This window comes from Eutrema salsugineum, unplaced genomic scaffold, assembly GCF_000478725.1.
Source record: "Eutrema salsugineum unplaced genomic scaffold, Eutsalg1_0 scaffold_1, whole genome shotgun sequence".
Classification (NCBI taxonomy): domain Eukaryota; kingdom Viridiplantae; phylum Streptophyta; class Magnoliopsida; order Brassicales; family Brassicaceae; genus Eutrema; species Eutrema salsugineum.
The window spans coordinates 6,656,334-6,684,327 of record NW_006256909.1 but is presented as its reverse complement, the minus strand read 5'-3'; the positions used below and the strand labels follow the sequence as shown (position 1 = coordinate 6,684,327).

General features: G+C 36.5%; 7 protein-coding genes across 10 annotated transcripts; 4 read left to right on the top strand and 3 right to left on the bottom strand.

Moving 5' to 3' along the window:
* Window positions 1-4: 4 nt before the first annotated feature.
* On the top strand, window positions 5-8,433 carry LOC18030733 (esterase AGAP003155). 2 transcript variants are annotated; one of them, XM_024149801.1, is made up of 6 exons: window positions 5-334; window positions 428-526; window positions 652-693; window positions 782-911; window positions 1,002-1,159; window positions 8,352-8,433. In XM_024149801.1, exons 1-6 carry the CDS (start codon window positions 113-115, stop codon window positions 8,400-8,402), a joined length of 702 nt encoding a protein of 233 aa, XP_024005569.1. In that variant the 5' UTR covers window positions 5-112; the 3' UTR covers window positions 8,403-8,433. The 2 variants fall into 2 exon arrangements, with proteins under 2 accessions (XP_024005569.1, XP_006413439.1); XM_006413376.2 differs by lacking the exon at window positions 8,352-8,433 and having other exon boundaries at window positions 1,002-1,396.
* On the bottom strand, window positions 1,256-3,737 carry LOC18030731 (F-box protein FBX14). Its single transcript, XM_006413377.2, has 3 exons — window positions 3,015-3,737; window positions 2,403-2,901; window positions 1,256-2,285 (listed from the first exon to the last, which is right to left on the bottom strand). The coding sequence occupies exons 1-3, from the start codon at window positions 3,644-3,646 to the stop codon at window positions 1,521-1,523; spliced, it is 1,896 nt and encodes a 631-aa protein (XP_006413440.1). The 5' UTR covers window positions 3,647-3,737; the 3' UTR covers window positions 1,256-1,520.
* Window positions 8,434-8,447: 14 nt separating the features above from the next.
* LOC18030730 (F-box protein FBX14) lies at window positions 8,448-11,019 on the bottom strand. Its single transcript, XM_006413375.2, has 3 exons — window positions 10,208-11,019; window positions 9,596-10,094; window positions 8,448-9,478 (listed from the first exon to the last, which is right to left on the bottom strand). The coding sequence occupies exons 1-3, from the start codon at window positions 10,837-10,839 to the stop codon at window positions 8,714-8,716; spliced, it is 1,896 nt and encodes a 631-aa protein (XP_006413438.1). The 5' UTR covers window positions 10,840-11,019; the 3' UTR covers window positions 8,448-8,713.
* Window positions 11,020-11,807: 788 nt separating this feature from the next.
* LOC18030729 (CBL-interacting serine/threonine-protein kinase 8) lies at window positions 11,808-15,335 on the top strand. Of its 2 annotated transcripts, none has more exons than XM_006413374.2 (14): window positions 11,808-12,169; window positions 12,264-12,326; window positions 12,405-12,476; window positions 12,561-12,668; window positions 12,741-12,815; window positions 12,912-12,965; window positions 13,041-13,166; window positions 13,492-13,581; window positions 13,957-14,079; window positions 14,190-14,306; window positions 14,423-14,539; window positions 14,682-14,738; window positions 14,839-14,913; window positions 15,010-15,335. In XM_006413374.2, exons 1-14 carry the CDS (start codon window positions 12,011-12,013, stop codon window positions 15,109-15,111), a joined length of 1,338 nt encoding a protein of 445 aa, XP_006413437.1. In that variant the 5' UTR covers window positions 11,808-12,010; the 3' UTR covers window positions 15,112-15,335. The 2 variants fall into 2 exon arrangements, with proteins under 2 accessions (XP_006413437.1, XP_024005427.1); XM_024149659.1 differs by having other exon boundaries at window positions 14,888-14,913; window positions 15,010-15,073.
* Window positions 15,336-21,054: 5,719 nt separating this feature from the next.
* Window positions 21,055-22,572, bottom strand: LOC18030728. Its single transcript, XM_006413370.2, is given in 2 exon segments — window positions 21,055-21,227; window positions 21,582-22,572. Coding segments are annotated over 2 exon segments (375 nt in total). The 5' UTR covers window positions 21,784-22,572.
* A 607-nt stretch (window positions 22,573-23,179) lies between these two features.
* On the top strand, window positions 23,180-25,981 carry LOC18030725 (probable rhamnogalacturonate lyase B). The gene is made up of 11 exons (XM_024149583.1): window positions 23,180-23,215; window positions 23,288-23,407; window positions 23,488-23,607; window positions 23,702-24,014; window positions 24,136-24,294; window positions 24,387-24,493; window positions 24,604-24,694; window positions 24,820-24,961; window positions 25,069-25,225; window positions 25,358-25,474; window positions 25,561-25,981. The coding sequence occupies exons 2-11, from the start codon at window positions 23,331-23,333 to the stop codon at window positions 25,943-25,945; spliced, it is 1,668 nt and encodes a 555-aa protein (XP_024005351.1). The 5' UTR covers window positions 23,180-23,215; window positions 23,288-23,330; the 3' UTR covers window positions 25,946-25,981.
* Window positions 25,982-26,162: 181 nt separating this feature from the next.
* LOC18030724 (transcription initiation factor IIA subunit 2) lies at window positions 26,163-27,561 on the top strand. Of its 2 annotated transcripts, none has more exons than XM_006413367.2 (4): window positions 26,163-26,271; window positions 26,443-26,589; window positions 26,680-26,730; window positions 27,226-27,561. In XM_006413367.2, exons 2-4 carry the CDS (start codon window positions 26,461-26,463, stop codon window positions 27,364-27,366), a joined length of 321 nt encoding a protein of 106 aa, XP_006413430.1. In that variant the 5' UTR covers window positions 26,163-26,271; window positions 26,443-26,460; the 3' UTR covers window positions 27,367-27,561. The 2 variants fall into 2 exon arrangements, with proteins under 2 accessions (XP_006413430.1, XP_006413431.1); XM_006413368.2 differs by having other exon boundaries at window positions 26,166-26,310.
* The last annotated feature ends 433 nt before the right edge of the window (window positions 27,562-27,994 follow it).

The window sequence follows — 27,994 nt, the reverse complement described above, 5'->3', positions numbered from 1 at the left end:
AATGTGGACCACGATTACTCAAAGAAGGAAATAAGCGATACACAGAGCTTATAAAGAGGGCAACGCAAGAGGGAGAAGCCAATCAAAAACAATCAAACTGTGAAAAAAGAAAATGGGAAGCGAAGGATCGATTGTGAGGAAACCAAGGTTTCTGTGTCTCCATGGTTTCCGTACGAGCGGAGAGATTATGAAGATACAGCTTCACAAATGGCCTAAATCTGTCATTGACCGTCTCGATCTCGTTTTTCTCGACGCACCTTTTCCTTGTCAGGGCAAATCCGATGTCGAAGGGATCTTTGATCCTCCTTATTACGAGTGGTTCCAGTTTAACAAGGTTCCAAGTTTTTTTTTTTTTTTTTGGGTTCCCTTTCTTCTCTTTATTCACGATGAAGATTCTTGTATTAACGTAAGAGAGATTAAAATCCAGGAATTCACCGAGTATACGAATTTCGAGAATTGTTTGGAGTACCTAGAGGATCGTATGGTCAAGCTTGGCCCATTTGATGGTCTCATTGGGTTTTCCCAGGTAATCGACTACCATTGAATTGCTTCATTTCTCTCCTGGACTCAAACTAACAGAGACTGATTTGCTTGCTTTTACTCTCTTAAAAACTCCATTTTTGATACATTTATCTGTGTAAAATATTGCAGGGGGCAATATTGTCAGGGGGTTTACCAGGACTGCAAGCTAAGGTACGACAATAAAATATTTGCTTTTGATTGGGATTATATTTAACAAAAAACGCTGTTTCTGATTATGAATATTCATCAAAACTTGAAGGGAATTGCACTTCAGAAAGTACCAAAGATCAAGTTTCTGATAATAATTGGAGGGGCTAAGTTCAAATCCACAAAGATAGCAGAGAATGCGTATTCGTCGTCTGTGGACACTCTCTCCCTCCACTTTTTAGGTAAGTTGATGATCTATTCAAGTGGTTTTTGTAATTTTCCATAAGCTCTCATCTGATGACTGAATCTGGGAAATCTTTTTCTTTTTGCAGGAGAGACAGATTTCTTGAAACCTTACGGAATCGAGCTGATAGATTCGTTCAAGAATCCGGTGGTTGTCAATCATCCCAAAGGCCATACGGTCCCAAGGCTTGATGAGAAAAGCTTGGAGAAAGTTACTGCATTCATCGAGACCATAGAGCAGCATCTGGTGATGGAGGAAGACAAGAATGGTGAAGATAACAATTGTAAGCCAAAATAGAACAGCATTCAATGTAATGTTATGACAGAATAATTCTTTAGAAAATAATCGTGAAATGGCTGTAAATAAATCTGGTAATGTTTGTGGAAAAACCATGATTACCACACAATCAACAATAGACGTTTCATTCTTTCAATTTCATAACCTATTCTTCCCAAAAGAGAAGGGAAAAAAAAACACATCAAATGCTTTGTGTATCTGAAGCATTTACAGTTACAAACACAGTCTCTTCTGATTTGGTAGCTTTCTCCACGAATGGCATCATTTGCATTTGCAGCAATCAGCCTCAGATACACACCAAGGTTTTTCTTCATAAAATTGTTACAAACTTTGGTGCATCCTTCCTTGCGCCATCAAGGGACCGATACATGTACAATGTCTCAACATAATCCGCATTGTCGTCGTCATCATCAACATCTGATCCAAAGACTTCCGCCACTACACTAGGCAGAGCATGAGCAATATCCCTGCAGCCTCCCCTGGTTAACCTACAATACGACATCCAAACAAACCTCATATTGTGATACCGATGCATACCAGAGCGCAATCCAACATCTCCAAAGGGACAGTCCCTGATTTCAAGCTTTTGTAGTTTAGGACAACCCTCGAGAATATATCTCAGAGCCATGTCACTGTCCCCAGCGAAAGCTACAGATAACGTACGGATCAATTTCCCATGCTCTCCTATAATGCTAAAAGCTTCATCTGTGAGCAATCCTGATACTGCAAGTCGGGTCAGCTTCTTGCAGTTCTTAACAATGGCACCAAATCCATCGTCCATTGGCTTTCCTGTCACGTGGTCAGGCCTATAACGACCCATTATGCAAAGCCTGAACACGGTAAGCTGGGGACAGTTCTCAGACATGGCTATCACAGCTCCATTAGTCATCCGCTGGCAAAAGTAGAGGATAGATTCTAGTTTCCTACAACCCTCTGAAATCGCTTGGAGGCCTAATGCAGAGACAGGGCTTTCGCTGTCTTCAAGAGGATCAGAAGGGAAAACTCGAAGCTCACGCAGTTCCTTGCATGTTGCAGCCACTGCCTGAAGTCCTTCATCGCATATCGAGTCAAGAGCCTGCATTGTAAAAGTTCCAAGATACGCATGTAACTCAAATTACTCAGTTATCAAACTATATGATCACAGTATATGTTAGAAAACCATGTAGTTATATAGACCAAAAAGGTTATATACCCAGAAGACTCGGATATTGTGGCAGTTGCGTATGATGGGCTTGAGGATGTCAGGAGATATGTTAGCATAACTCAAGTTAAGAGAGGTGAGATTAGCACACACTGGAGAGATAGCTGGGAGGTATTCTGGTGTCAATTCCCTGAATCCTGAGAGACAAACTATGGATTTAGAAGCACGAAATGCAGATGCATAATCCGGCTCTTGTTCACCCTGAGGGACATCATTTGGACTGAACGAACCCGTCCCGAGACTCGTTAACTGCGATGCTTGAACCATGAGTCGATGCAGCTCTTCAAGGGAAACAAACCTGCTCGTTCTAAGCTTCTTCAAGAACGGTGACCTAAGCACAAGCCCCTCCAACGCCTTGAAATTGATAGGGGATTCTACACATTCAAAGGATAAAGACTCAAGATGCGTTTCACCCTCGGGAAAACAAGAAATCCAATCCACCTCGTCATCGGTGACTTCTGACTCGATCAGATCAAGGACTTTTAGCTGTCTGCAACAACAAATTCGCATTTCATAAGCTCTTGACAATAACAAAAAAACTCACTTTTCTAGAATTCAAGACAAGATAGAATAGAAACTCCATAGAGAAAGCGATGAAATTACCTGCACTTGTTAGCAAAAAGAGCAATACCACTGGTCCCAAAACCTTCACAACAGCGCAATATAAGCTCCTTGAACCCAGGAAAGGACTCAGCGAGAAGCGCTAAATCATCATCCGTGACAAACATCCGCTTCAAATTGACCTTCTCGAGCCAAGGGTAAGCCATGGCTGTTGCAGCAACCCAAGGCGCGAATTGAGCTCCCCAATCGGGAGGCATGAGATTGAAATCAGCAAACCTAGGTTTCCCTTTGAGCAACAGTGACCTAACGCCCTTGAACCGGCGAGTGAGCCGAGACGGAGAGAGCGAGTAACAGTTGCCGATAAAGACCTCGAATCGGGTCTGAGCCTCGACCCGATACCACGATCTGCACACCAGCGACACGGCGTTGCGATCGCGTCTACAGGTGAGGAACTGGAGCACGTTCTCCAGGACGTTCTCGAGGACATGGCCTGGACACGGCGGCTGAGTGACCGGCAAAGAAGATTTGCAGCTCCGGGACTTGTTTCCGGCAGATACGACGGCGTTGAATGCAGCGGGAGAGGAAGAAGAGGAGGAAAGTGGTTCAGAAATAGCGGCGGAGCGTGGATCCAGCTCAACATCCTTGGCGGCCATTTCCGAGCGATCTTCCTTCATCAAAGTAAAATGATCAAAACAACAATTCTCCAAAAAGCTCTACTCCTCTTATCACCTACTGTACACTCGGATTCGGATTTAATAACATATATCAAAAAAAAAAAAAAGAGAGAGACTGGCCTTAAGCGTTTGGACTCTCTCTCTCTTTACTTCTCCTCCATTATTTGAGTGACTATTTCAGCATTTAAAAAACGATATAATACTTTTGTGGCTTTCTAAATTTATTTTTAATTCACCACCAGTTGATGAATGAAAAGAGCAAGAACAAGATTTTATGCATATGGTCTAGAAGGGGCAAACATTTCTGATTTAAGCTGTGATGGGCAACGTTAATAGAGTTTTAGTCGTAATCATGGAACTTGCTTGTATGAGTGGTATCTGACCAGAATTAGAATAGTTTAAACTGTTTTGTAGAGCTTCATATATTTACATTCGCTTTTGTTTTTTTCTTTTGAAAGCATGATTGTTGATCCTTTCAGATGTGATTTAAAGCTTGTATTATTCACAGATATTCCAAAAAGCGCCGGACTGATCAATTTATATGTCCCAATCTAATTTTTTAAATATGCCATTTCATATTTTTTAAAATATTAAAAAAATAAAAATAAAAGTAAAATTTCAAACTCCACAAACAGTTTATAAGAAAAAAAACCCAGTAAAACATATAATTTATTACTGAAATATAGTTACTTTTGCATTTTTCCATTCAAAATCATTTATTAAACTTTTGTAATCGAATTTTTCAACCGCTATCTTAATTGATAACAAAACTAACACATTCAATGGCTCTTGTGACATAGTAGAAAACAAATAATTCTTTATCAGTTTCAACTTCGAGAAAACTTCTTTCAGCAGTGGCAACCGATACCGGAATGGTCAACAATATTCGAGAAGCAACTTCTGTATTTTAACAAAAATCTTCTATTTTTAACAACAAGAACTTAATTATTATAATGATTATATAAACATTTAAACCCAAAAAATAATATTTTATTTTTAAAAACTGATAATAGGTTTTACTAATAATAATAATATCAAAAATTTTTATACATCATAGGTTTATATAAATAAATAACATATATCCTTAATAAGAAAATTTTAACAAAAATATGTCCTTTTAAATTAAATGCCTGCGGGGTCGCCTACCTCTACCTTCAAGGCCAGGCCTTTGTAAGTGTGTCATACCTGGTCATTTGATCTAATTTATTATCTTAAAAAAAAAAACACTTCAAAAAAATTATATACCGTTCGAGTAGATTAGTGATTTTTGAGTGTTTGGACTTGCAGAAACCAGAAAGTAGGTAAGGCTCTTCTATATACCTAACCAAAGTCGATCTTTAGCCGGAGTTTGGGGAGCAAACATGCATGTGCGTATCAGTAAAAATCTGTAACAATATGGAATACTAGTGTTGTGTTTTTGAGACCAAAAGCCTAGGAAGTGTTACAAAAAAAAATTTCTTATGGGATATGGTTAGAGTCTCCTTCTTCTGTTTCATTTTGCTTCTTCTTATTGTACATGCTATAAACATAAAATAGTGTGAAAAGGGCTGTTTGAGACTATGCTATAGAGTTTTACTTTAAAACTAGATGAGTGCCCGCACTACGTGTGCATAGTTTTCATAATAATTATTTGTTTTTCTTTTTTTGTTGTTTTAAAATTTTGATAAATAATACAGATTTTTGTTGATGTAGATCTGAAATTTTTTTATTGTTATTATTTAATTAGAATGAAATAAGTGAAATAACTTATGATACAAAGTATACGTATTTTATAATAAAACAGATGGAGACAGACAGTTAACGTGTTAAACTAATCAGTACATTGAACTTATTGTCAACAAAATATTCTTCATAGTTTTCACTTTTCATTTTTGATAATGTATTTATCATACCTCATACACAGATTTAACAGATTTCTAGCCCAACAATGTCTTATTGATAATTGGCAAAAGCTATTGACATCCAACAATTAGATTATTGTAGTAGGAGACCAGTCCTCCCAATGATCAGGATGAAGACATTGTTGTAACTGTTTTGTCTTGTTGGTAGTGCCAAAGAGACACAACGATCTCGATTAAGTGAATCACTGAACAAAAACACACATATTAGTCAGACGAGAGAGAGAGAGAGAGAGAGAGAGAGAGAGAGAGAGAGAGAGAGAGAGAGGATGCATACCACCAAGCGAGAAGGACCTCCTTCTCATATAAGACTAACGATAGAACAGGTCTGACTCTGGATCATAGAAGATAATGATAGCTTTGAGTGGGAGAGACTGAAACAGAAGGACATTGACCCATGAGTGTCTAATATAACTTCATGTATAGCTTCTACTACTCGCAAGGACATTCATATCTAAGTAGTACTCCTTCACTCCATCTTAAAGAGTTTCTGCAGCCAAAACAGAAACAAAATGAACTTTACATATTATACATGTCATACAAAAAATATAGCACCAATGACGTAAGAAAAAATTGACAAGCCACTCCAATGGAATATTGACTTGCAAACAATCCTCTTCAAATACTGGATCTTTTTATTGCGTTTTCAATTGCCATCTTCACTCTGCAGATATCACTATGCGCCTTCTTGCAAGCTGGTATATAATATTTTTTTGGGGTAAGTAAACTTTTTTGAGAACACATTGTTAGTTGAAACTTAAAAACTCAACTGAAATTTTATATACATGATTTTTCTTTTTAATAATTGGGCGTAGGACGTCATTTTAATCCCCAATAAATGATTCAAACCCCAGTTCTTCTGCATTTCCAATTTCTCAAATATTCCTCTCAAGAATCAGACATAATCTAATCTAAATAAACGAAATATAACTAACTTATAAATGGTTCAGGTAAATAAAATTATAGTTAAAAGGTATAAACACTTATAATGGCCATGAGTAGTGTATGTAATCTTGTATCCCACGGCACAAACAAATAAAGATTCATCCTTTTTTTTCCCATTTTTGGCGTTGTATAAAAATTCATCTTTCTCCTACTAAAACCATTTCTTGACAACAAGTGGATACAATCAAAATTGAAAACTCAGACGTAAACCATAAAGACGAATACACAGAGGACAACGAAACATCATAGCATAAGATATTTTCATGCTTTCTAAAGCTATAAAGCTCTCACTCAGACTGAAGAACAGTAATGTAATAAGGATAGCCTTGGCATGTCCCTGACGACGATGCATTTTCATGCGCAGAAAGCTCCCAGTTAAGTTTATACGAAGCGAGATTATAGATACCTGGCGAGAAACCGATATCTGAAGCAGGATATCAGTTGTGGACAATGGCTGGATTTGGACCTTTGTGGAACTTAAAGCAGACCATATGAAAGGAGGTGAACTTTCCATGGAGGATGGAGGTTTTCCCAGACGGCTTCCCATGACATCTGAAGTTAATTTCATTTCCTCTGTTACAGTTGGCACGTAGCGCCACTCAGATTGATTTACCATAGGAGGAGATGGTGCAGCTGCGTCTGGTAGAGAATCAATGGTGTTAATCCTCACAGAAGCTAATCCATCAGACGTGTTTCTTATTATCATCTTTAGTTTTATTTCACACAAGGAGCTCGAAAAGTTGTGGTATATGGTTTGGGGACCGTCGAGAAAACAAAATCGAAGAGAGGGAAAAGAGACGAAAATTTGGATTCGATTTTTCACAACTCAAATAAAGATGCTGAATCAAAGAAAAACGAAATTAAAATCACCTGCAAAAATGGGAAGAAATGCTTATAGAATGTACGGAAATGATTTCCGTTTTTGGTCCCTGATTAGAAGCAGTAAATCGGGAGGAGCTTCGGTTGCTCCAGGGAAGTTTTCTGAGGCAGATCGAAATCTCTTCAAAAGATTTTCGTGAAAATCAATCAAACATCGTGTGAGAAAAAGTCCATGGCCGTCGACCAAAACCTTTTTGGGGAGACTCGCAAGGAAGAGGAAGAGATTGACGTTAGGTTTTTCAAGAATATTTTTTTTATTAATTAAGATTTGTATGGGACATGTGTCAACCTCTCCAGTGATGACATGTCAATCAGCTGGAGAGAGTTGAGCACTCTTTATATATAAGATTTGGTGACTGCATTAAATTTGGCTGTACTGAGAATTTCTGTTTTTACAAAAAAATGGATTACTGGCTTCAATAAGTTTTTTTTTAAGACTATCTCCAATGCATATATTTATTTTTTCTTCTAAAATAAAGATTTAAAAATAGAGATGTATTTATATCTAATGTTTACCTCTATTTTTTTTCTCTAAAACTGAATATTCTAAATATATTATTTTTTATTTTGTTATTAACACTTTTAATTTACAAAATTCATAAATTAACCCTATTTATTTTATATTTTACAAAAGTTTCTACATATTATAATTATAAACATAAATATTTGATTTTTTTTTTGTAATTCAATTTACAATGACTGGAGAAGTTTCATATGAAATAATATTATATGTTTTAAAAGTTCGAACTATAATCAAAGTTTATACATTTATATTTTCAACAAATTTTTCATAATTGTTACATAAATAGAAAGATTTGAAACTTAAATGACTACTTTACATACAAAAAAAGTTTTCTCAAAAATCTATTTTCACTTCTAAAATCGAAAATGTCTGCTTCAGAGTTTACATGGACAAAAGTGTAAAAGGAAACAGATTTGGGCTTTGTGTTACTGCATTCATCGAGATCATAGAGCAGCATCTGGTGATGGAGGAAGACAAGAATGGTGAAGATAACAATTGTAAGCCAAAATAGAACAGCATTCAATGTAATGTTATGACAGAATGATTATTTAGAAAATAATCGTGAAATGGCTGTAAATAAATCTGGTAATGTTTGTGGAAAAACCATGATTACCACACAATCAACAACAATAGACGTTTCATTCTTTCAATTTCATAACCTTTTCTTCCCAAAAGAGAGGGGGAAAAAACACATCAAATGCTTTGTGTATCTGAAGCATTTACAGTTACAAACACAGTCTCTTCTGATTTGGTAGCTTTCTCCACGAATGGCATCATTTGCATTTGCAGCAATCAGCCTCAGATACACACCAAGGTTTTTCTTCATAAAATTGTTACAAACTTTGGTGCATCCTTCCTTGCGCCATCAAGGGACCGATACATGTACAATGTCTCAACATAATCCGCATTGTCGTCGTCATCATCAACATCTGATCCAAAGACTTCCGCCACTACACTAGGCAGAGCATGAGCAATATCCCTGCAGCCTCCCCTGGTTAACCTACAATACGACATCCAAACAAACCTCATATTGTGATACCGATGCATACCAGAGCGCAATCCAACATCTCCAAAGGGACAGTCCCTGATTTCAAGCTTTTGTAGTTTAGGACAACCCTCGAGAATATATCTCAGAGCCATGTCACTGTCCCCAGCGAAAGCTACAGATAACGTACGGATCAATTTCCCATGCTCTCCTATAATGCTAAAAGCTTCATCTGTGAGCAATCCTGATACTGCAAGTCGGGTCAGCTTCTTGCAGTTCTTAACAATGGCACCAAATCCATCGTCCATTGGCTTTCCTGTCACGTGGTCAGGCCTATAACGACCCATTATGCAAAGCCTGAACACGGTAAGCTGGGGACAGTTCTCAGACATGGCTATCACAGCTCCATTAGTCATCCGCTGGCAAAAGTAGAGGATAGATTCTAGTTTCCTACAACCCTCTGAAATCGCTTGGAGGCCTAATGCAGAGACAGGGCTTTCGCTGTCTTCAAGAGGATCAGAAGGGAAAACTCGAAGCTCACGCAGTTCCTTGCATGTTGCAGCCACTGCCTGAAGTCCTTCATCGCATATCGAGTCAAGAGCCTGCATTGTAAAAGTTCCAAGATACGCATGTAACTCAAATTACTCAGTTATCAAACTATATGATCACAGTATATGTTAGAAAACCATGTAGTTATATAGACCAAAAAGGTTATATACCCAGAAGACTCGGATATTGTGGCAGTTGCGTATGATGGGCTTGAGGATGTCAGGAGATATGTTAGCATAACTCAAGTTAAGAGAGGTGAGATTAGCACACACTGGAGAGATAGCTGGGAGGTATTCTGGTGTCAATTCCCTGAATCCTGAGAGACAAACTATGGATTTAGAAGCACGAAATGCAGATGCATAATCCGGCTCTTGTTCACCCTGAGGGACATCATTTGGACTGAACGAACCCGTCCCGAGACTCGTTAACTGCGATGCTTGAACCATGAGTCGATGCAGCTCTTCAAGGGAAACAAACCTGCTCGTTCTAAGCTTCTTCAAGAACGGTGACCTAAGCACAAGCCCCTCCAACGCCTTGAAATTGATAGGGGATTCTACACATTCAAAGGATAAAGACTCAAGATGCGTTTCACCCTCGGGAAAACAAGAAATCCAATCCACCTCGTCATCGGTGACTTCTGACTCGATCAGATCAAGGACTTTTAGCTGTCTGCAACAACAAATTCGCATTTCATAAGCTCTTGACAATAACAAAAAAACTCACTTTTCTAGAATTCAAGACAAGATAGAATAGAAACTCCATAGAGAAAGCGATGAAATTACCTGCACTTGTTAGCAAAAAGAGCAATACCACTGGTCCCAAAACCTTCACAACAGCGCAATATAAGCTCCTTGAACCCAGGAAAGGACTCAGCGAGAAGCGCTAAATCATCATCCGTGACAAACATCCGCTTCAAATTGACCTTCTCGAGCCAAGGGTAAGCCATGGCTGTTGCAGCAACCCAAGGCGCGAATTGAGCTCCCCAATCGGGAGGCATGAGATTGAAATCAGCAAACCTAGGTTTCCCTTTGAGCAACAGTGACCTAACGCCCTTGAACCGGCGAGTGAGCCGAGACGGAGAGAGCGAGTAACAGTTGCCGATAAAGACCTCGAATCGGGTCTGAGCCTCGACCCGATACCACGATCTGCACACCAGCGACACGGCGTTGCGATCGCGTCTACAGGTGAGGAACTGGAGCACGTTCTCCAGGACGTTCTCGAGGACATGGCCTGGACACGGCGGCTGAGTGACCGGCAAAGTAGATTCGCAGCTCCGGGACTTGTTCGCGGCAGATACGACGGCGTTGAATGCAGCGGGAGAGGAAGAAGAGGAGGAAAGTGGTTCAGAAATAGCGGCGGAGCGTGGATCCAGCTGCACATCCTTGGCCGCCATTTTCGAGCGATCTTCCTTCATCAAAGTAAAATGATCAAAACAACAATTTATCCAAAAGCTCTACTCCTCTTATCACCTACTGTGCTCTGCTCTCTCGCTCACTCTACCTCATCTAAACTCGGATTCGGATTTAATAACAGATATATTATTAAAAAAAAGGAGAGAGACTGGTCTTAAGCGTTTGGACTCCCTCTCTCTCTTTACTTCTCCTCCATTATCGATCGATATAATACTTTTTGTGGCTTTCTAAATTTATTTTTAATTCACCAGTTGATGAATGAAAAGAGCAAACTTGGGCTTTGTGTTTGGGCCTGATATTTGGTCTAGCACTACAGTATGTATATGGTTTTTCACTTTTTTCTTCATTTAAAGGGGGTTGAAATTTGAAATATAATTTCAAATACGCTTTCTAAAATTTCCAAAAGACAATTTTCAAAAAGAAATGTAATTATGCTTTTTAAAGTTTTCAAAAGGCAAATCCTTAGAATATGGATCCTTTAAAATATGCTTCCTGAAATACATCAAGACAATTTGTTATTTTGTTATAATATGAATCATAAGTCATATTCATAACGACGTTTGATTAGTAGTAATCCAAAATCGACGAGTCGTAAGTGTGCGAATTAAAGGTATATAACTATATATATGTTGACCTTAAATGGGATGACGTGTAAAAAAAGATAGTGGGAACTAGTCGCCAAACACGTCTCTTCGTCAAAGTCTCACTCTCTGACTTCTCTTTAGCCATTTTTTTGTTGTTTTTTTTCTTTAGAGTTTGGTGGTGGTGGTGTGTGTGGGTCGTTCGGGTCGTTGACACGAGCAACCACGAGCCACTCGCAACCACGAGCCACTCGCAACAAGCACGCCTAAGCCATTTGACCCTTAATTTTCGCTTCTTTTTTTTTGTTTTGATATTTTTTTCCGAATTTTGAAATAAAGAGAATTTAATAAACGTTTTCTCTTTCCCAAAATTGGGACATTCCAATTGAGAGAATACAGCTTCTTAATTAATTTCCATGTTCATCTATCTACTCTCTATTTAATTTGTCGTCATAATTTTAATTCCAAATTCGAAAGGCATCTCATCAACACTCCCTTTTCTGCCTTCTTTCTTCTTCTTCTTCTCTCTCTATATCTCAAGTAAAGTAGAAATGCAGTGAAATTGATTTTCTGAAGAGTTGTAGCAGCAGAGATGGTGGTAAGGAAGGTGGGTAAGTATGAATTAGGTAGAACAATCGGTGAAGGTACCTTTGCCAAAGTGAAGTTCGCTCAGAACACGGAGACCGGTGAGAGCGTCGCCATGAAAATTGTGGATCGCAGCACCATCCTCAAGCGCAAGATGGTCGATCAGGTTCTCTTCTATCTCCCTCTTTCTCTCTTCTTACTTGATTTGATTGTGTCTGAGATATTATTATTAAATTTGTTATCACCGTTTGCGTTTGAAGATTAAGAGGGAGATCTCGATTATGAAGCTTGTTCGCCATCCTTGCGTTGTTCGTCTCTACGAGGCAAGTGTCTTTTTTTTTTCGCTCTCTTGTTACTGAAATATCTTAGCTTTTTATGGAATTTGATCTTTCCCTCTTTAGGTTCTAGCAAGCCGCACAAAGATTTACATAATATTGGAGTATATTACAGGTGGTGAATTGTTTGACAAAATTGTGAGTAGCTCTCAAACTCTCTCAATTACTTCCGGTGATGGTTTGTCTCTGCAAGACATTGTTATCAGTTGTGTCATGCTACAGGTTCGTAATGGACGACTTAGTGAAGCAGAAGCTAGGAAGTACTTTCATCAGCTTATTGATGGAGTTGATTACTGCCACAGTAAAGGGGTCTACCACAGAGATCTAAAGGTGCTTTCTTGCTGACAATCAACCAAGCCTTTGCAAAATGATCTGACTGATTTTATCTTGTGTCATTTGCAGCCCGAAAATCTTCTGCTAGATTCTCAAGGAAATCTCAAGATATCTGATTTTGGCCTCAGTGCATTACCCGAGCAAGTAATGGGAGCTCTCAGTTTCATGTTCTTTCAAATTTGTTTTCTTTTTATTGATATAGAACCATTATCAACTAAATTATCTTCCTTTGATCTCAAGGGAGTTACCCTCCTAAAGACAACATGTGGAACTCCCAATTACGTTGCTCCTGAGGTAAGTCAACTATCATAAAATGTTTTGAAATCATAATGATTTGGAGCTCATGTGATCTTCTTTGTTTTGGTTTAGGTTCTCGGTCACAAGGGTTACAATGGTGCTGTGGCAGATGTATGGTCCTGTGGGGTCATCCTTTATGTTCTTATGGCAGGATATCTCCCATTTGATGAACTTGATCTCCCAACTTTATACAGTAAGGCATGAGCTCTGTTGTTGCTTTGTGATTATTTACTTTTTGTCTTCTTCTATCTGGTTACTTATTTTAAGTGACATCTTTCTGCCAAGTTTAGGTTGTCTAGTTCAATTTTCCTCTTGATAACAACTCAATTTAACAGTGAAGCATTAGGATTAAACAGGAGATTTTCAACAGACCTTGTTAATTGTAATGATTAGATTATGTGTTCACACTAGTCAGATTATTTGTCTGTTAATCTTTACATGTTATGTGCTTGTAAGTGATATCTCTACTTTCTTTCTGATATGGTTTCCTTTTCTTCTTCTTTTTCTTTTCAAAATTTTGCAGATCGACAAAGCGGAGTTTGCTTGCCCCTCATATTTTGCCTTGGGAGCAAAGTCCTTGATTCGTAGAATTTTGGATCCAAATCCTGAAAGTGTAAGTTTTGGATTCCCTTGCAGAAAGCTTTGCTTTAATAATTTTTCAACCACAACTGCTGTATTTGAGGGATGTATTACATGTTAAAAGAGCAGTAGCTTGAAAGAAGAGATATCTAGATTACTTATAATATTTGACTAGGTCCGGTTAAATCATATCATTCTTTTCTACACTCAAATAGACTCTAAAAGCCTAAGCATGTTTTTCCATCACTGTCCTGGATCATTTGGAAGGTCTATACAACATGGATAATCTGTAAATTGAAAGCCTTGCATCACATAGTTGTCAATTAAAATTGTTCATGGTTACTCTTTTATCTCAAGCTGCAAACTCTGACAATTGTAGCCTTGCTCTCTCTCTTTTTTTTTGTTGCAGCGAGTTACAATTGCCGAAATCAGGAAAGATGAGTGGTTCGTAAAGGATTACACTCCTGTGCAACTTATTGATTACGAACATGTAAACCTGGATGATGTATATGCTGCTTTTGATGATCCAGAGGTAGGAGTCAGTTGACACATTTCTTTGTCCCCCATTTGGTTGCCTGCTTTTGAGCATTGTGTATAGTACAAGCATGCTTATGATGTTCTATGTAATATAATACGTTGCAGGAACAAAAAGGCGCACAGGATGAAACAGGAGACACGGGTCCACTGACTCTAAATGCGTTTGACCTAATTATTTTATCTCAAGGCCTGAACCTCGCAACTCTTTTTGACCGTGGAAAGGTAAAATACTGGGCATTATGAGCTGTGTGCATTCCTCTTCCTTATTCTGTTGTTCTTTTTATCATTTCTCTATGTTATATACAATTACTGCGTTAAGTTTTCAAGTGTGTTGACAGGACTCCATGAAGCATCAGACAAGGTTCATCTCACACAAGCCAGCAAACGTAGTTCTTTCAAGCATGGAAGTTGTGTCGCAGTCCATGGGCTTTAAGACGCACATCCGCAATTACAAGGTAAGAAAGTAGAGAAAAATTGGTTAGACATTCTCATTGTCTTTGGTGATTCGTATCTATTTCATTTCATTATCAAAACCGTTTTTTTTTTTTGGCTCCTCAAGCACCCAAGCAACTGCTGCTAACCCATTTCAATTTTCAGATGAGAGTAGAAGGATTATCTGCAAATAAGACGTCTCATTTCTCCGTCATTCTAGAAGTAACTTTTCATCATCTACCTACTCTAACATCTCTTAAAACCAATCCATCCTTTTTACTTTGGTCTCTCTATGTTTCACGAATCATTTTCAAATCTGCAGGTCTTCAAAGTGGCACCAACATTTCTCATGGTAGATATTCAAAATGCAGCAGGAGACGCAGAAGAATACCTTAAGGTTAGTTGCAAAAGTATATATCGTAAGGTTAAAAAGCTCAACTTGAGTTTTGTGTGACTCATCTCAGAACAATAAAGCCAATTTTATGTTTCGCAGTTCTACAAGACATTTTGTGGTAAGCTTGATGATATCATCTGGAAGCCACCAGATGCATCTGTGAGAAATCGAGCCACCAAACCCAAGAGTAAAAGACGTTGAATCCATGTCTTAGTCAAGCAGAGCTCGCTTTGTTCTTTAACTGCTCTAGTCGAATGAATACGTAAAAGCTTGTTTGATTTGGGCTTACTTTATGAATACATAGAAGATTGTACTAAACTCATGCGATTGTTAGATGATGAGAAACTATGTTTTGTACCATTTAGTCGAATGAAAATTGATGTATGCATAGTTCTACAAGACATTGTGTGTTAAGCTTGATAATTTCGTCGTATATGATGCATAATTAGTATCTTGAATTAGTATAGAGATCATTCGTGCCAAGTTTAGTCGTATAATATTAGATAATTGAATCGAATAGAGTAAATAGTATGAGTTGACAAAAAAAAGAGAGATAAATAGTATGGAATTAGATTGTAATATTTTCTTGTCGGTGTGTGTGATTATAACCATAAATGCATTGGCCTAAAGAATTATTTGGACACATATAGCATCGTTTGAAATTGTTATTGAAATCGAATGGTAAGAAAATGGGAAATCGTATCATGTAGAATCCGTATGGAATTCGTGAGTCGTATCAAGTTGGAATTCGTAGAGCATAGTAATGTATACACTTTGTATCATGTAGAAGGATTTTGGTTGCATGATAATAATCTAGAAATAGATTGTGCACCTTTTTTTGTCAACAAACAAGTCTCTCAAGTTTTCGGGAATTACAGAAGACCGCCTTTTTGTTTTTTTGTTTTTAGGTGATTACTTGAGTTATAAAACCTCTCTTACCTTTTATCACCCTAAAAGCATGCAAGCACATGAAAAACCACGGCAAAATATCATTACGTCTCCTTAAATCTATTAATTAAGTGCATTTTGGACTAGGATCAACTGATCATTGATCAAGTATTCTTCCTTAATGTGAGAACAATTATATTCAGTTTGACATTCGAATCAAATATTTTACTGTTTAACTTGCCGAGCAGATGCTCATCAGATGCAAACCAAATATATCGTAGTCCGAAAATTTATTATTATTTTGACTGGAAATTTTAGAATCCTTGACCTAGAAATATGTTTATAGATTTAAAACTAGCATTTTATTGACTTGAGTTGATTGGCCAAAGTCCATAGTATGACTATATTCGAACTCCCAAAAAAGAGTGAAAAATGTTGTTTGAAAACCACAAAACTAGAAGACAAATTAAATACTTCAAAAAAACTAGCATCATTTTAGTATTCATTGACATTTATTAATGTATATTAATATTTTCATCTCTCTTCAACTGGGATACGATCTTAGAAACATAACTCAACTTCCACCAAAGTTATCCTTGCTCAACCAAGTAAAGTATCCATCTTAAAAGTTTTACTACAATGTCTTTAAAATTAAATTGAAAATCTCATTTAAGTAGTGCACAAATCAATTCACAAATGCGATATAAAAACATGAACAAACACTCCATAAAACTAACGAATTTTTGAATGATTTATATGAATATATATTTATTTGTTATTTTTGGCGCACGACTAATATGGGTGACAGATTCATTTCAAAAGTGTTTTATCACCCTAAATAACTACAAAATTTGTTTATAAATCTCATATAACCATCATAATACCATCATCATGATCCCCATTAATCATCGTCGTCGTTATTTTTCTTATATTATTTTATTGCAACATAAAGTGGTGGTGGCTCTTCCGGCTTCGCAAATCTAAAGTTATTAATGACTTAGGGTTGGGCAAAAAGACGAGTACAAGTTGGTCCATGACACCATTAACATATAACCAAGCAGCTACAACTTGGTATTTCATGCCTAGTATTATATATCTATATATATATTTATACATTTGTTTTTCTCTTGATAGTGACGAAGAAATTCGATATCAGTAACAATTTGGAATTTTTTTCATTACTTAAACTAGTGCAAGTTACAACACATCTTTCTATGATTCGGTTCATGTAACTAAAGTTTCCATTAATTTTATTTTTATTTTTGACAGCTAAAGTTTTCATATGCTTTTGAAATGTAAGTAGTACTGTAATATAAGAATTATTAACAATGATATATATATATTCCAACAACTGATGAACTATATGTATATGTGTTTCTTACAAATTGATATATATGGCAAGTTGTTTCTTCGGTGCCACACTTGTGTTGTGCCACATTCGGTTTAATAGTGGAAAATAAATCCCGCCTACTCAGTTGCCGAAAAGTCACCCACATGAACCATTATCGCAAAAGATTGTGGTACTTAAGTCACTGTGCAAAAAACAATATGAAAAAACATAGGAGGTAGAAGATAAAAGAAACAAGACTAGATTCAGTTACATATAGCATATTTTAATGTACCTGCGAGCCCTGTGAGCTGGCGAGCTCGATTCTTGGATCGTTAATGGGAAACTTCTCACTATTTATCACTTTGATGATAATGGATTTTTCGAACAAGATTCAAGTGTGAGATGAGGTCCGACACCAACAAAAATCTTCGTGAAAAAGATTAGTTAGACCAAAAGTTATAGTTTCTTGCTCACTAAACACTCAAAGTACTGTATTATGGTCTCTCTAAAAATTTATTATCGTGTAAAATCACATCGATTATAAAAGTGTATATCTCATCATAACAGGAGAGTTGTTAAGTACTCGATTTCAAATTCAAGTTTTTCGTCTAAGAAAACAAGCTATAAAACATATTTTATGCAAAAACATTAATTGGGATAAATATGCACTCCTACATGTAATCTTTTTCTGCTTTTGCTTCGATTTAGAACAGATTTTTGAGATATCTGAATTTAAGTTTTTCAATTTAAAATTCCTTCAAAAGAAATAAATATTCTTAATCTGATTCTAGAAGTAATATATGTGGTCCAACAAAAAGAGAAACCAGCGAAATCTGTATTGGTCCTTTATAGTAGAATAAATACATCGAAATATACAAAAAAATATGGTACACACACTGACACACATACACACACACAAAAAAAAAAGACTAAAGAAATGAGGAGGCTGACAGATCCGGAAAGAGCTAGAGAAGAAACGTGACCAAATTTGTATTCATTCGAGGAGACAACTAATAAAAGCATTTAACTGTATCTGGTCAACTTGAGCTGGACATGTGTCTATTCCACTTTTTCTTCTTGCTTCGCGACACTTCTTTTCCTTTCTTTTTGTCCCTTTCTTTACAGTTTTTAGGTTCACATTGATATGTACAAATTCACTGTCACGGCAAGCCTCCGCCCGGCTTGGCCGACATACCTTAAACATCTTTCTTTTTTTTTCATTTTTTTTTTTCACGTAGATCTATTTTTCTTCTAAAGAACTTAAAGCACACAAAATGTCAAGTAGGCGAGGATAAGAAAATAATACTAATAGTTTCGGAGAGACCGAAGACAAAAAAAAAGAGAGGGGGATGTGAAAAAAGGAACACAGAAAATGAGGGAGAAGTAGGAGAAAAAGAATGGATGAATTTGTCGGATAATTAGAAAAAAAAAACTAAAATTAAGCGTATACTATTTTTTTTTGTAACAAGCATACAGTATCTTCAACGATAGGAAAGTAACAATGATTTATTATTGAGTCTTTATTATTTGACTAAAAAATAGACGAACTAGTCTTATTTGTCCTTAAAAATGAGTATATATACTTATGAGTTAAGAAAACGTATGAGTTCAGATTCATTCATCTATTTCAAGAAAATTGGTATATGTTCTTAAACATTCAATCAAAACATATGCAATATAATTGTTATTTGACTAAAAAAGTAGACGAACTACTCTTATTTTTCCTTAAAAATGAGTACATATACTTATGAGTTAAGAAAACTTATGAGTTTAGATTCATTCATCTATTTCAAGAAAATTGGTATATGTTCTTAAACATTCAATCAAAACATATGCAAATGATTTATAATTCGACTAAAAAATAGACGAACTAGTCTTATTTTTCCTTAAAAATGAGTACATATACCTATAAGAAAACTTATGAGTTTAGATTCATTCATCTATTTCAAGAAAAATTGTATATGATTTTAAACATTCAATCAAAACGTATGCAAATAATCGCATACACATTGCTGTGTAATTTGAATAACAAACATAATAAACAATGATTTGAGTTTAAATATGTATGTATTCTCCTTTTCTTTCCGTGACCAATAATATGTATTATTATTATATAAAAGTATAGAACAATGCATTCTTATTTATTTGTTTGAAAAAATTGTGTGTCTGATAAAATTCAAATGATGATATGTGCAGATTTTTTTTTATATATTTCTTAGTTAGATACGTAAGTTTTTAAAAGAGATCATGAAAGGGATCACGTAAACAGAAAAGACACATGTTTTAATATATTCCAGGAAAATGATATCGAAGCCGAGTGTAGCCACTGATAAAGTGTACAGTTACTACTCCGTAGAGAATGGAAGCCTGAGCTGCGGCTTTATGCGAGAATTTTTGAAGCCCGACATGTCTCAATTAAATTAAGTATAATTTTATACTATTTGAAATCTGATTAACCCACTAATCAATGAATTATTAAGTTTTTAAACTAAGCTCATTCACATCACTTATATAATTACCCTCTCGCCTCCTTAGTATTCTCCGTGCTCTCTCCTCCTTTCCCTCTCTCTCTCTCTCCCTTGCCCTAGCTTCTCCTTCTTCTTCTTCTTCTTCTCAATCCGCTACATATCATGAATCCTTACGGTCCAGATTATGGCTTTTTATTTTTCCCGATGGTTTCACATCAGTGAGATCTCGTGACTTGGGAATCGCCATTTTCGAAAGCTCATGCGTCTTCTTCACAAGCTTCGACTACTTCGTCGGTAAGTCTGATTCCGCGTATCTCGTGTCTTTAGATACTCTTGTAGTTTAATTTAACATGCGGTTTATTTTTGTTAAATCGTTTTATTGAATCCGTGAGAAATTAGTTTGAGAAGTCGAACTTAAATAGTTTTTGCTAAAATGGGGTTTATCATTGATAGACCAGCTGCATGAGCTTTAAATACCCGAATAATGAAATGCATATGTTTCAAGAGTTTTTGCTAGATTCATATGTTTCAAGAAAATCTTCCCACCCTTGATCCTACTTCTTTTGTGTTGATTTTGGGTATAAAATATCGACATTTTTTGTTTTCTGTATTGATTTTGGGTATAATCATGCATTGTGATTGTCATTTGCTGATTGTAATCACTAGTTAGTGTCTATGTTCCTTTTGCTTATGAACAGTTTAATTATTAGTTATGACTTATGAGCATAAAATCAAAGCAAAGTAAAGACTCTTTATCTTCTCTTGACCAACGATAATAACACAGAAAACAGATTCACTCTCTTGTGTCTTTTTATGTTTTTTCATTTTTCTTGCATCTTGTACCTAAAAAGAGTTTGAAAGCATTGTTAAATTCATAGAAAATGGTTCATAGAAAGTCTATGAAACGTACGAAACATCTTTGTTTCTTTTTTTTTTTTTTTATAAACAGTTTAACATGGCTATTAAGTTGAACACTCACTATGGCTCTCGATGTGGCGATGATCTATTTGGAAGCTTCTGAGAATCAAAGCTTTGATCTTTCTGTTCCTTGTCAATAAATGTTGGTTGTTCCTAAATAATACTTTTCAAACAACTATATGATAAGAGAATAGGCCAAATCAACCCAATAAAGCTCAAGGGTGAGAGTTGAAAACACCTACGGAGTGATACAGCCTCCTTTTGACAACAATATAGGATAGTTTCATCTGTGTTCAAAAATGAAATGTAACTTCTTTAATTGAGAAAGCAATGTCTTGAATAGAAAAAGCATTTGATAAAGAAAGTTGAGTGCTTAGATTAAGAAGGAAGTGAATGAAACTTGTTTTACTGAAGGTAAATCAAGAATTCTATTGATTGGATAATAAGCAATTCAATACTTCATAAACGATTCAAATAAATAGGAGACTTTGCTGTTTCATAAACTAGCAATACATGATCAGGTTCATATCACATATGTTTTTAACATAATTTATCTGCCTTTCCTTTGTTTATGCAGTGGCAAACCGTTCCACTTAATTGAGATTAGATTCTCACAGTCCAGCTGAAATACTGTGCATCAACCGTTTTAGCATGAGGCTGCTCTGGTTGACTAAACCGAAGACTTGCAGGTTCGCTTGAGTTGTCTCTCATGTCTAGACCATTTGTGAGAAGGGATTTTTATTTTATTTGCACCGTTCACACCACCAATTTCTAAATCTGCCATAAGTATTATATATGCCCAAGTTAGGAAAATAGCTTGTTCAACATATCACACAACCCTTTTAATTAAAAACAATTCCATATATCAGATGCCTCTACGGCTTGAAATATATTGTTTTCTTATGTAGTTATGTATACTCTTGGAGTAGTTTCTTGTGTATCTTTAGATATTCGCTAGCCGCCTAGGATTTTTAAGCTACCAAAACGTTAAGAAATTAGTGAAATGTTCCCAAACCGCATTTTTTAAAAAGGTCAGTTTATAGGTCACAGCCATTAGAGTCGCACTCACCTCCTTTTTAAGTTGTTTGATTTCTTCCATGGTCCATGAAAATCTGATACTTTAGAAGTTAGGTATAAAGGTAAGTACTTAAGGTGCATTTCATGACTTTTCTTGATGCTGCGTACATAACTTTTTTCATTCGTATCAGCCGGGTTTAGTTCAAGCTGAGAACTCCAAATCATATAGAATTTGACACTTTGGACATGCATTTTGCCTAGTAGATCTCAAAGTTCTGTCTGGAGTGTCCGAGGTTTTTCCATGATAGCTAAGAATTTTTTATCTTACACAATAAACTATACTAGTTTTCCTAAGAAAAAAAAATGGGGAATGGGGAGGTGTTGGGTAAATTCCCTTCTCATCGATGGTCTAGATTTGCGAGGTGACTCTCATGGAGGTAAAGAGAAATAGTGATTTTGAGAAGCATCCAACATAATGGTAATCTCTAAAAAAAGGTTAGAAGATTTTCAGCTTGTGAAATTGTTATTGCTAGATTTGTAGACCAGTGATCTGCTAATGCAAGACGTGAGATGCGTCCAAGTAAAGGTTGTGTGAGCTTTTTTTTCAGGTTGAGTAACAACAAGCCATTGTTGAAACTGACGTAGATGATGGATGTAGAGAAGCGAGTAGCAGTGATTCTGTTGCAAGGTCCTTTGCAAGAACAAAAGAAGTAAGAATGCTGAACTTAAAGGAAAGGAAAGAAGGTGTGTTTATCGATGAAAGAGCAAAGTGAACGAAAGGTTTACCTTCTGACTTGTTGCCACCGAATTCTCCCATTTATCTATTTCATGCTGCAACAGAAAACACCAAAGGGGAATGGGTGTGTTTACATGACGTTAACGCCAAGAAATTAAGAGATTACTTGTAAAATTGATAAGTTCCCTTACTCTGTTGATTCTGACTACTAATGAAAGATGTATCTATCTACCTAGCCAATGCTCAATATTTATACAATTATTTCTGTATTGATTATATTAGCACTAAATAATAAATTAATTTAATGTGGCATTCAGTGGGACCCATGGTTCACAACAGACGTGTATAATTAAAAGAAGCTCGAAGCTTAAAGATACCACTTGTTTAGTCTTGAAGAAGAATCAAAAACATCTTTACTCGTTGAAGATAATGAATCAAAGTTATTAACAGATTGTTTTTCTACAAAAGCTTCGACATTATATCTCTCACAACACATAAGAAAGAAAGAGAGCGAGAGAAAGTGATGTCGGACCAAGGTTCTGTTCGTTTGGATGTCAAAGAAAACCATGTAATTAATCTCCCCGTCCTTCCTTACATATATATAGCTTTATCTCTCTCTCTCTCTCTCTCTATCTCTATTTGTCCTTATATATATGAATATGGCCAAAGCAGGTGGTGATGAACAATGGTATAGTCGAAGTGACCATATCAAAACCAGATGGTTTTGTCACTGGAATCTCTTACCACGGTGTCAACAATCTACTAGAAAGTCACAATGAAGATTATGATCGAGGGTACGTAGAATGTAATTTCTGCAGATACATTACATAGTTGCATGAATCAATCTTCTTACCTATACAACATATGATATGTTGTGACTAAACTAAGGTACTGGGACCTTGTTTGGAGTGAAGAAGGGACGCCTGGAACTACAGGGAAATCTGAGCGGTAAGTATTCCATCGATCGAGCATATTATAGAGCCTTGCTACATATTTATTTAGAAAATGTGGTTGAGGCAGGATCAAAGGTAAAAGTTTTGAAGTAGTAGTGGAAAATGAGGAAATGGTAGAAATTTCCTTCACCAGGAGGTGGGATTCTTCTCTCCAAGACAAGATTGCTCCCATCAATGTCGACAAGAGGTATCTCATATATACACATGGTCATGGACATATATGTGTGACAGTGACATAGACATTAATTTTTTTTTTGCATGGTTCAGGTTCATAATGCGTAAAAATGTAACTGGATTCTACTCATATGCAATATTCGAGCATCTAGCAGAATGGCCAGCTTTTAACTTGCCTCAGACAAGGATTGTTTACAAGCTTCGTAAAGACAAGTAAGTAACTAATGTTTGAATTAAATAAAAAAATTATTCCTTAAAATTGATATTAGTGAACTTAAAGTTGTTTTGTGGATTTTAACAATTGTAGGTTTCGATATATGGCGATTGCTGATAACAGGCAGAGGAAAATGCCGCTCCCAGAAGATAGATTGGGTAAAAGAGGAAGACCTTTGGCATATCCTGAAGCTGTTCTTCTTGTTCATCCTGTTGAAGAAGAGTTCAAAGGAGAGGTTGATGACAAGTACGAGTATTCTTGCGAGAACAAAGATCTTAAAGTGCACGGATGGATCTCAAATAGCCTGGATTTGGGTTGCTGGCAAATCATTCCTAGCAATGAGTTTAGATCAGGTGGCCTGTCGAAACAGAACCTTACCTCTCATGTTGGTCCAATCAGTCTTGCTGTATGTTCTTTTTCTTTCTTCCTCCTGAAAACTAGCTAGAACCAATCTCTCTACTTATCATCTATGATGATAGGTTCTTGCTTAGCCTTTTGAACAACACAATGATTGTGTAAACAAACAGATGTTTATAAGTGCTCACTATGCGGGTGAGGACATGGTGATGAAGGTAAAAGCAGGGGAGTCATGGAAGAAAGTGTTTGGTCCTGTTTTCACTTACCTCAATTGTTTACCTGACCAAACTTCTGATCCTCTCTCGTTATGGCAAGACGCTAAAAACCAGGTTTATTTGTTAGCATACCTTCTACGTTTGTGCATATGAAAACTTATAAAGAAGATGAAGTCTAAACTTGTAAGAAAATGGTGTTTAATTAGATGTTAATCGAAGTCCAAAGCTGGCCTTATGATTTCCCTGCTTCAGAAGACTTTGCACTGTCCAATAAGCGTGGTTGCATCAGCGGTAGGTTACTCGTACGCGACAAGTAAGTCTAACATTCCATAATCACCACAACATGTGCTCTGCTTTTCCTCATTTTGTTATCATTTTCTCATTTTTGTTTTCTTTCTTTTTCATGTGTTGTACTTCCTTCAGAAGCCTTAGTGATGAACTTTTACCGGCAAATGGTGCTTTCGTAGGTTTGGCACCACCAGGAGAGGTTGGATCCTGGCAAACAGAATCTAAGGTTAGCCTAAAAATGATATTCTTGGGCCATATAGTAATATCTATTTAAGCAATGTACTAATCATTACTTTAACAAAAAAAAAAAGGCAATGAACTTATGCTTGTATCAATTTTCCATCTATAAAGGGATATCAATTCTGGACAGAAGCAGATGCAGATGGTTATTTCGAGATAAATAACATCCGAGAAGGTGAATATAATCTCAATGCTTATGTGACAGAATGGATTGGAGACTATCAATATGAGAAATTGATTAACATTACAGCAGGTTAATTTCTCTTAAACTTACATTATAACCAAGCTCATGTATAACACAATGTGTCAAGAAATGCAAGTTGGAATAACATTTAGTCACACTCTGCACCACAAAACCAGGCTGCGACATTGACGTTGGCAATATCGTGTATGAACCGCCCCGAGATGGGCCAACGGTGTGGGAAATTGGAATCCCTGACAGGTCCGCAGCTGAGTTCTTTGTTCCAGACCCAAATCCTAAGTACATCAACAAACTATATATTGATCATCCTGATAGGTAATCATTCCATGACCATAAAGATCTCAATCATTGTGTTAGAATTGGTTATATAAGGCTGATATCCTTTAAAACGCATCCAAATGTAGAAACAAACACAATTAAGACCTAAGTATGGTTACACTTATGTAGGTTTAGGCAATACGGGCTATGGGAAAGATACACAGAACTATATCCTAAGGAGGATTTGGTGTTCACTATTGGCGTCAGTGACTACAAAAAAGACTGGTTCTTTGCACACGTTACCAGGTAATATATATTTTGAGCCCATTTCACATATTCTAAGAAAAGTAAAAACAGAGAAAAAACCTCACATCTCTTAACTGATTATATAGGAAACTAAACGATGACACATATCAAAAAACGACATGGCAAATCAAGTTCAAGCTCGAGAAGGTGCAGAAAAACAGCACATACAAACTCCGGATCGCACTAGCAACCGCAAATGTAGCAGAACTACAAGTGAGGATGAATGAGGAAGACAGTGAAAAGAGCTGCCTTTTCACAACAGGTGTAATCGGACACGATAACACGATTGCAAGACATGGGATACATGGAATCTATAGACTCTATAATGTGGATGTACCAAGTGAGAAGCTTGTCGAAGGAGACAACACTTTGTTCTTGACACAAGCCATCACCACCACTGGAGCTTTTAATGGTCTCATGTACGACTATATCCGCCTCGAAGAACCTTTTTTAGATTCAAACTTTCACTAATTCCATTGCTTTTTGTCTGTAACTTCTCATTTTATATTACGCAAGATGTATGTATATCTCTGTTACTAATAATAAAAAAAAAGCATTAATGGGCTTTGTGTTGGGCCTTCTTTTAATCTCAGATTTGACTTTAGTAGAAATGCAAGGGTAAAATCGTAATTTCAAGTCTCCCTGATCTATCGCTGCCTATATATACAGTTGCCTGCAAAATCTAGGGTATAAAAGCCCCAAAAAATTTCTCCGCTCAAGAGACAAATCCCTCGCAATCGACCAACGGTAGCTCCTTCATTTACCGTTCATCTCTCTTCTCACGTCGCCGGCGATCGGTAAACCGTCTCTATTTGTCATCTTCGTCTCCAATTGAGGTCTTTTATTTGTCAAGCTCCTTTCTTTTTTGATCGAAACTCTCCAAAATAAAAACTTTTCAGATTCTCGATTTGTTGTTATTAGTTCCGAATTTGATTCGATGACTTGTTGCTCGAATTTGTATGGCGCAGATCGTTGGGCAGTAGATAATGGCGACGTTTGAGCTATACAGGAGATCGACGATCGGGATGTGTCTTACGGAGACTTTGGACGAGATGGTTCAGAGCGGTACGCTGAGCCCTGAGCTAGCCATCCAAGTCCTTGTTCAATTTGACAAGGTTTCATTTTTAACTCTTCTTTGACTGATCTTGGCGTTTCGGTTTGCGTCTGCGATTCTTTTGTTCTTTCTGATATCTGCGTTCTTGTAGTCCATGACTGAAGCTCTGGAGAGTCAAGTGAAGACCAAGGTCTCAATTAAGGTGATCTTCAGTATTGTTTTCACTTTTAATATATTTTTGTATAACTTGTTGTGAAATATTGATTCTTAGTCAACGTAATTGGTTAAAAGAAATTATCCAGTTTCTGTTTTTGGCTGCCATATATGTATGTTCATTCATTTACTTGTAGGAAGACGATTAATAGTTCTAGACTATCTTGCTAGAGTTCGTTTGTTTTGGTTTTTCAGTTTGAACCTGATGCCAAAAACCATATTTCATGGATACTGAATATTTTAGAGTACAAAGTTTGAGTCTCTTTAACATTAGAGTGCAAAATATTACTGTCCCTCAAGTATGGAGTTTCTTTGGGTGTGAAAATCAATAGGCTGAAGCTGACCCTCAAATGATTGCTTTGAGTTAAAGAAAATTCATCTGTATGGATTCTGTTATTTGAATCTCAAGATAAGAGAAAATTACGGCAGGTGAAACAGCTAAGATACTTAAGCTGGTTTCTTCTTTCTTTTCTCTCTCGTACAGGGGCACCTGCACACTTACAGGTTCTGTGACAACGTCTGGACCTTCATATTACAGGACGCAATGTTCAAGAGTGATGACCGTCAAGAGAATGTCAGCAGGGTGAAGATAGTTGCATGTGATTCTAAGCTGCTCACACAGTGAGATGTAAAATTCTCAGCAGAGAATATGCACACTCCCTTTGTAATAGATTTTGAGTTTCTTTTTTTTCCCTTTGTAAACTCAGCACTTGTTATATGTTGAGCTCCATTTGCAGCCATCATTTTAACCTTATATGTAAATTCTCGGCCCAAAGACATATGGGACATTCTGTTGCTATGAGAACGTACATTTAATCTTGAGATTAACCTTTGTTTATACTATCTAACCCTTCCAAATCTCACATACTGATACAGTGGCTTTTGACCCAAAAAAAAAAAAAAAAAAAAAAAAATCCCAATTGAATTGATTTGTGTCAAAGCCATTGCTTACTCTTAATTCTTAAACTCTTTCTTTCTCTCCACTCTCTTCACTACCCGATTTTCTTTTTTCTTTTTTGTTCTTTTTGTTTTTTGTGGGAGTGTGAAGGTGTTATATGTATGTCTGTCACACTTTTGCCTTTACAGATGTATTTCTTCACCAAAGTAGAGAATAGGATTCCTGTAACTTTGAAGCATAGCGGTTAATGTTCCTTCTAATCTCCTTTGTTTTAAATCCACACGGCAATTTTGGTACCTTTATGGGGCCATGTCAGTGCCAAGTGAATGGGATCCTTCGGTATATATCAAGGAAC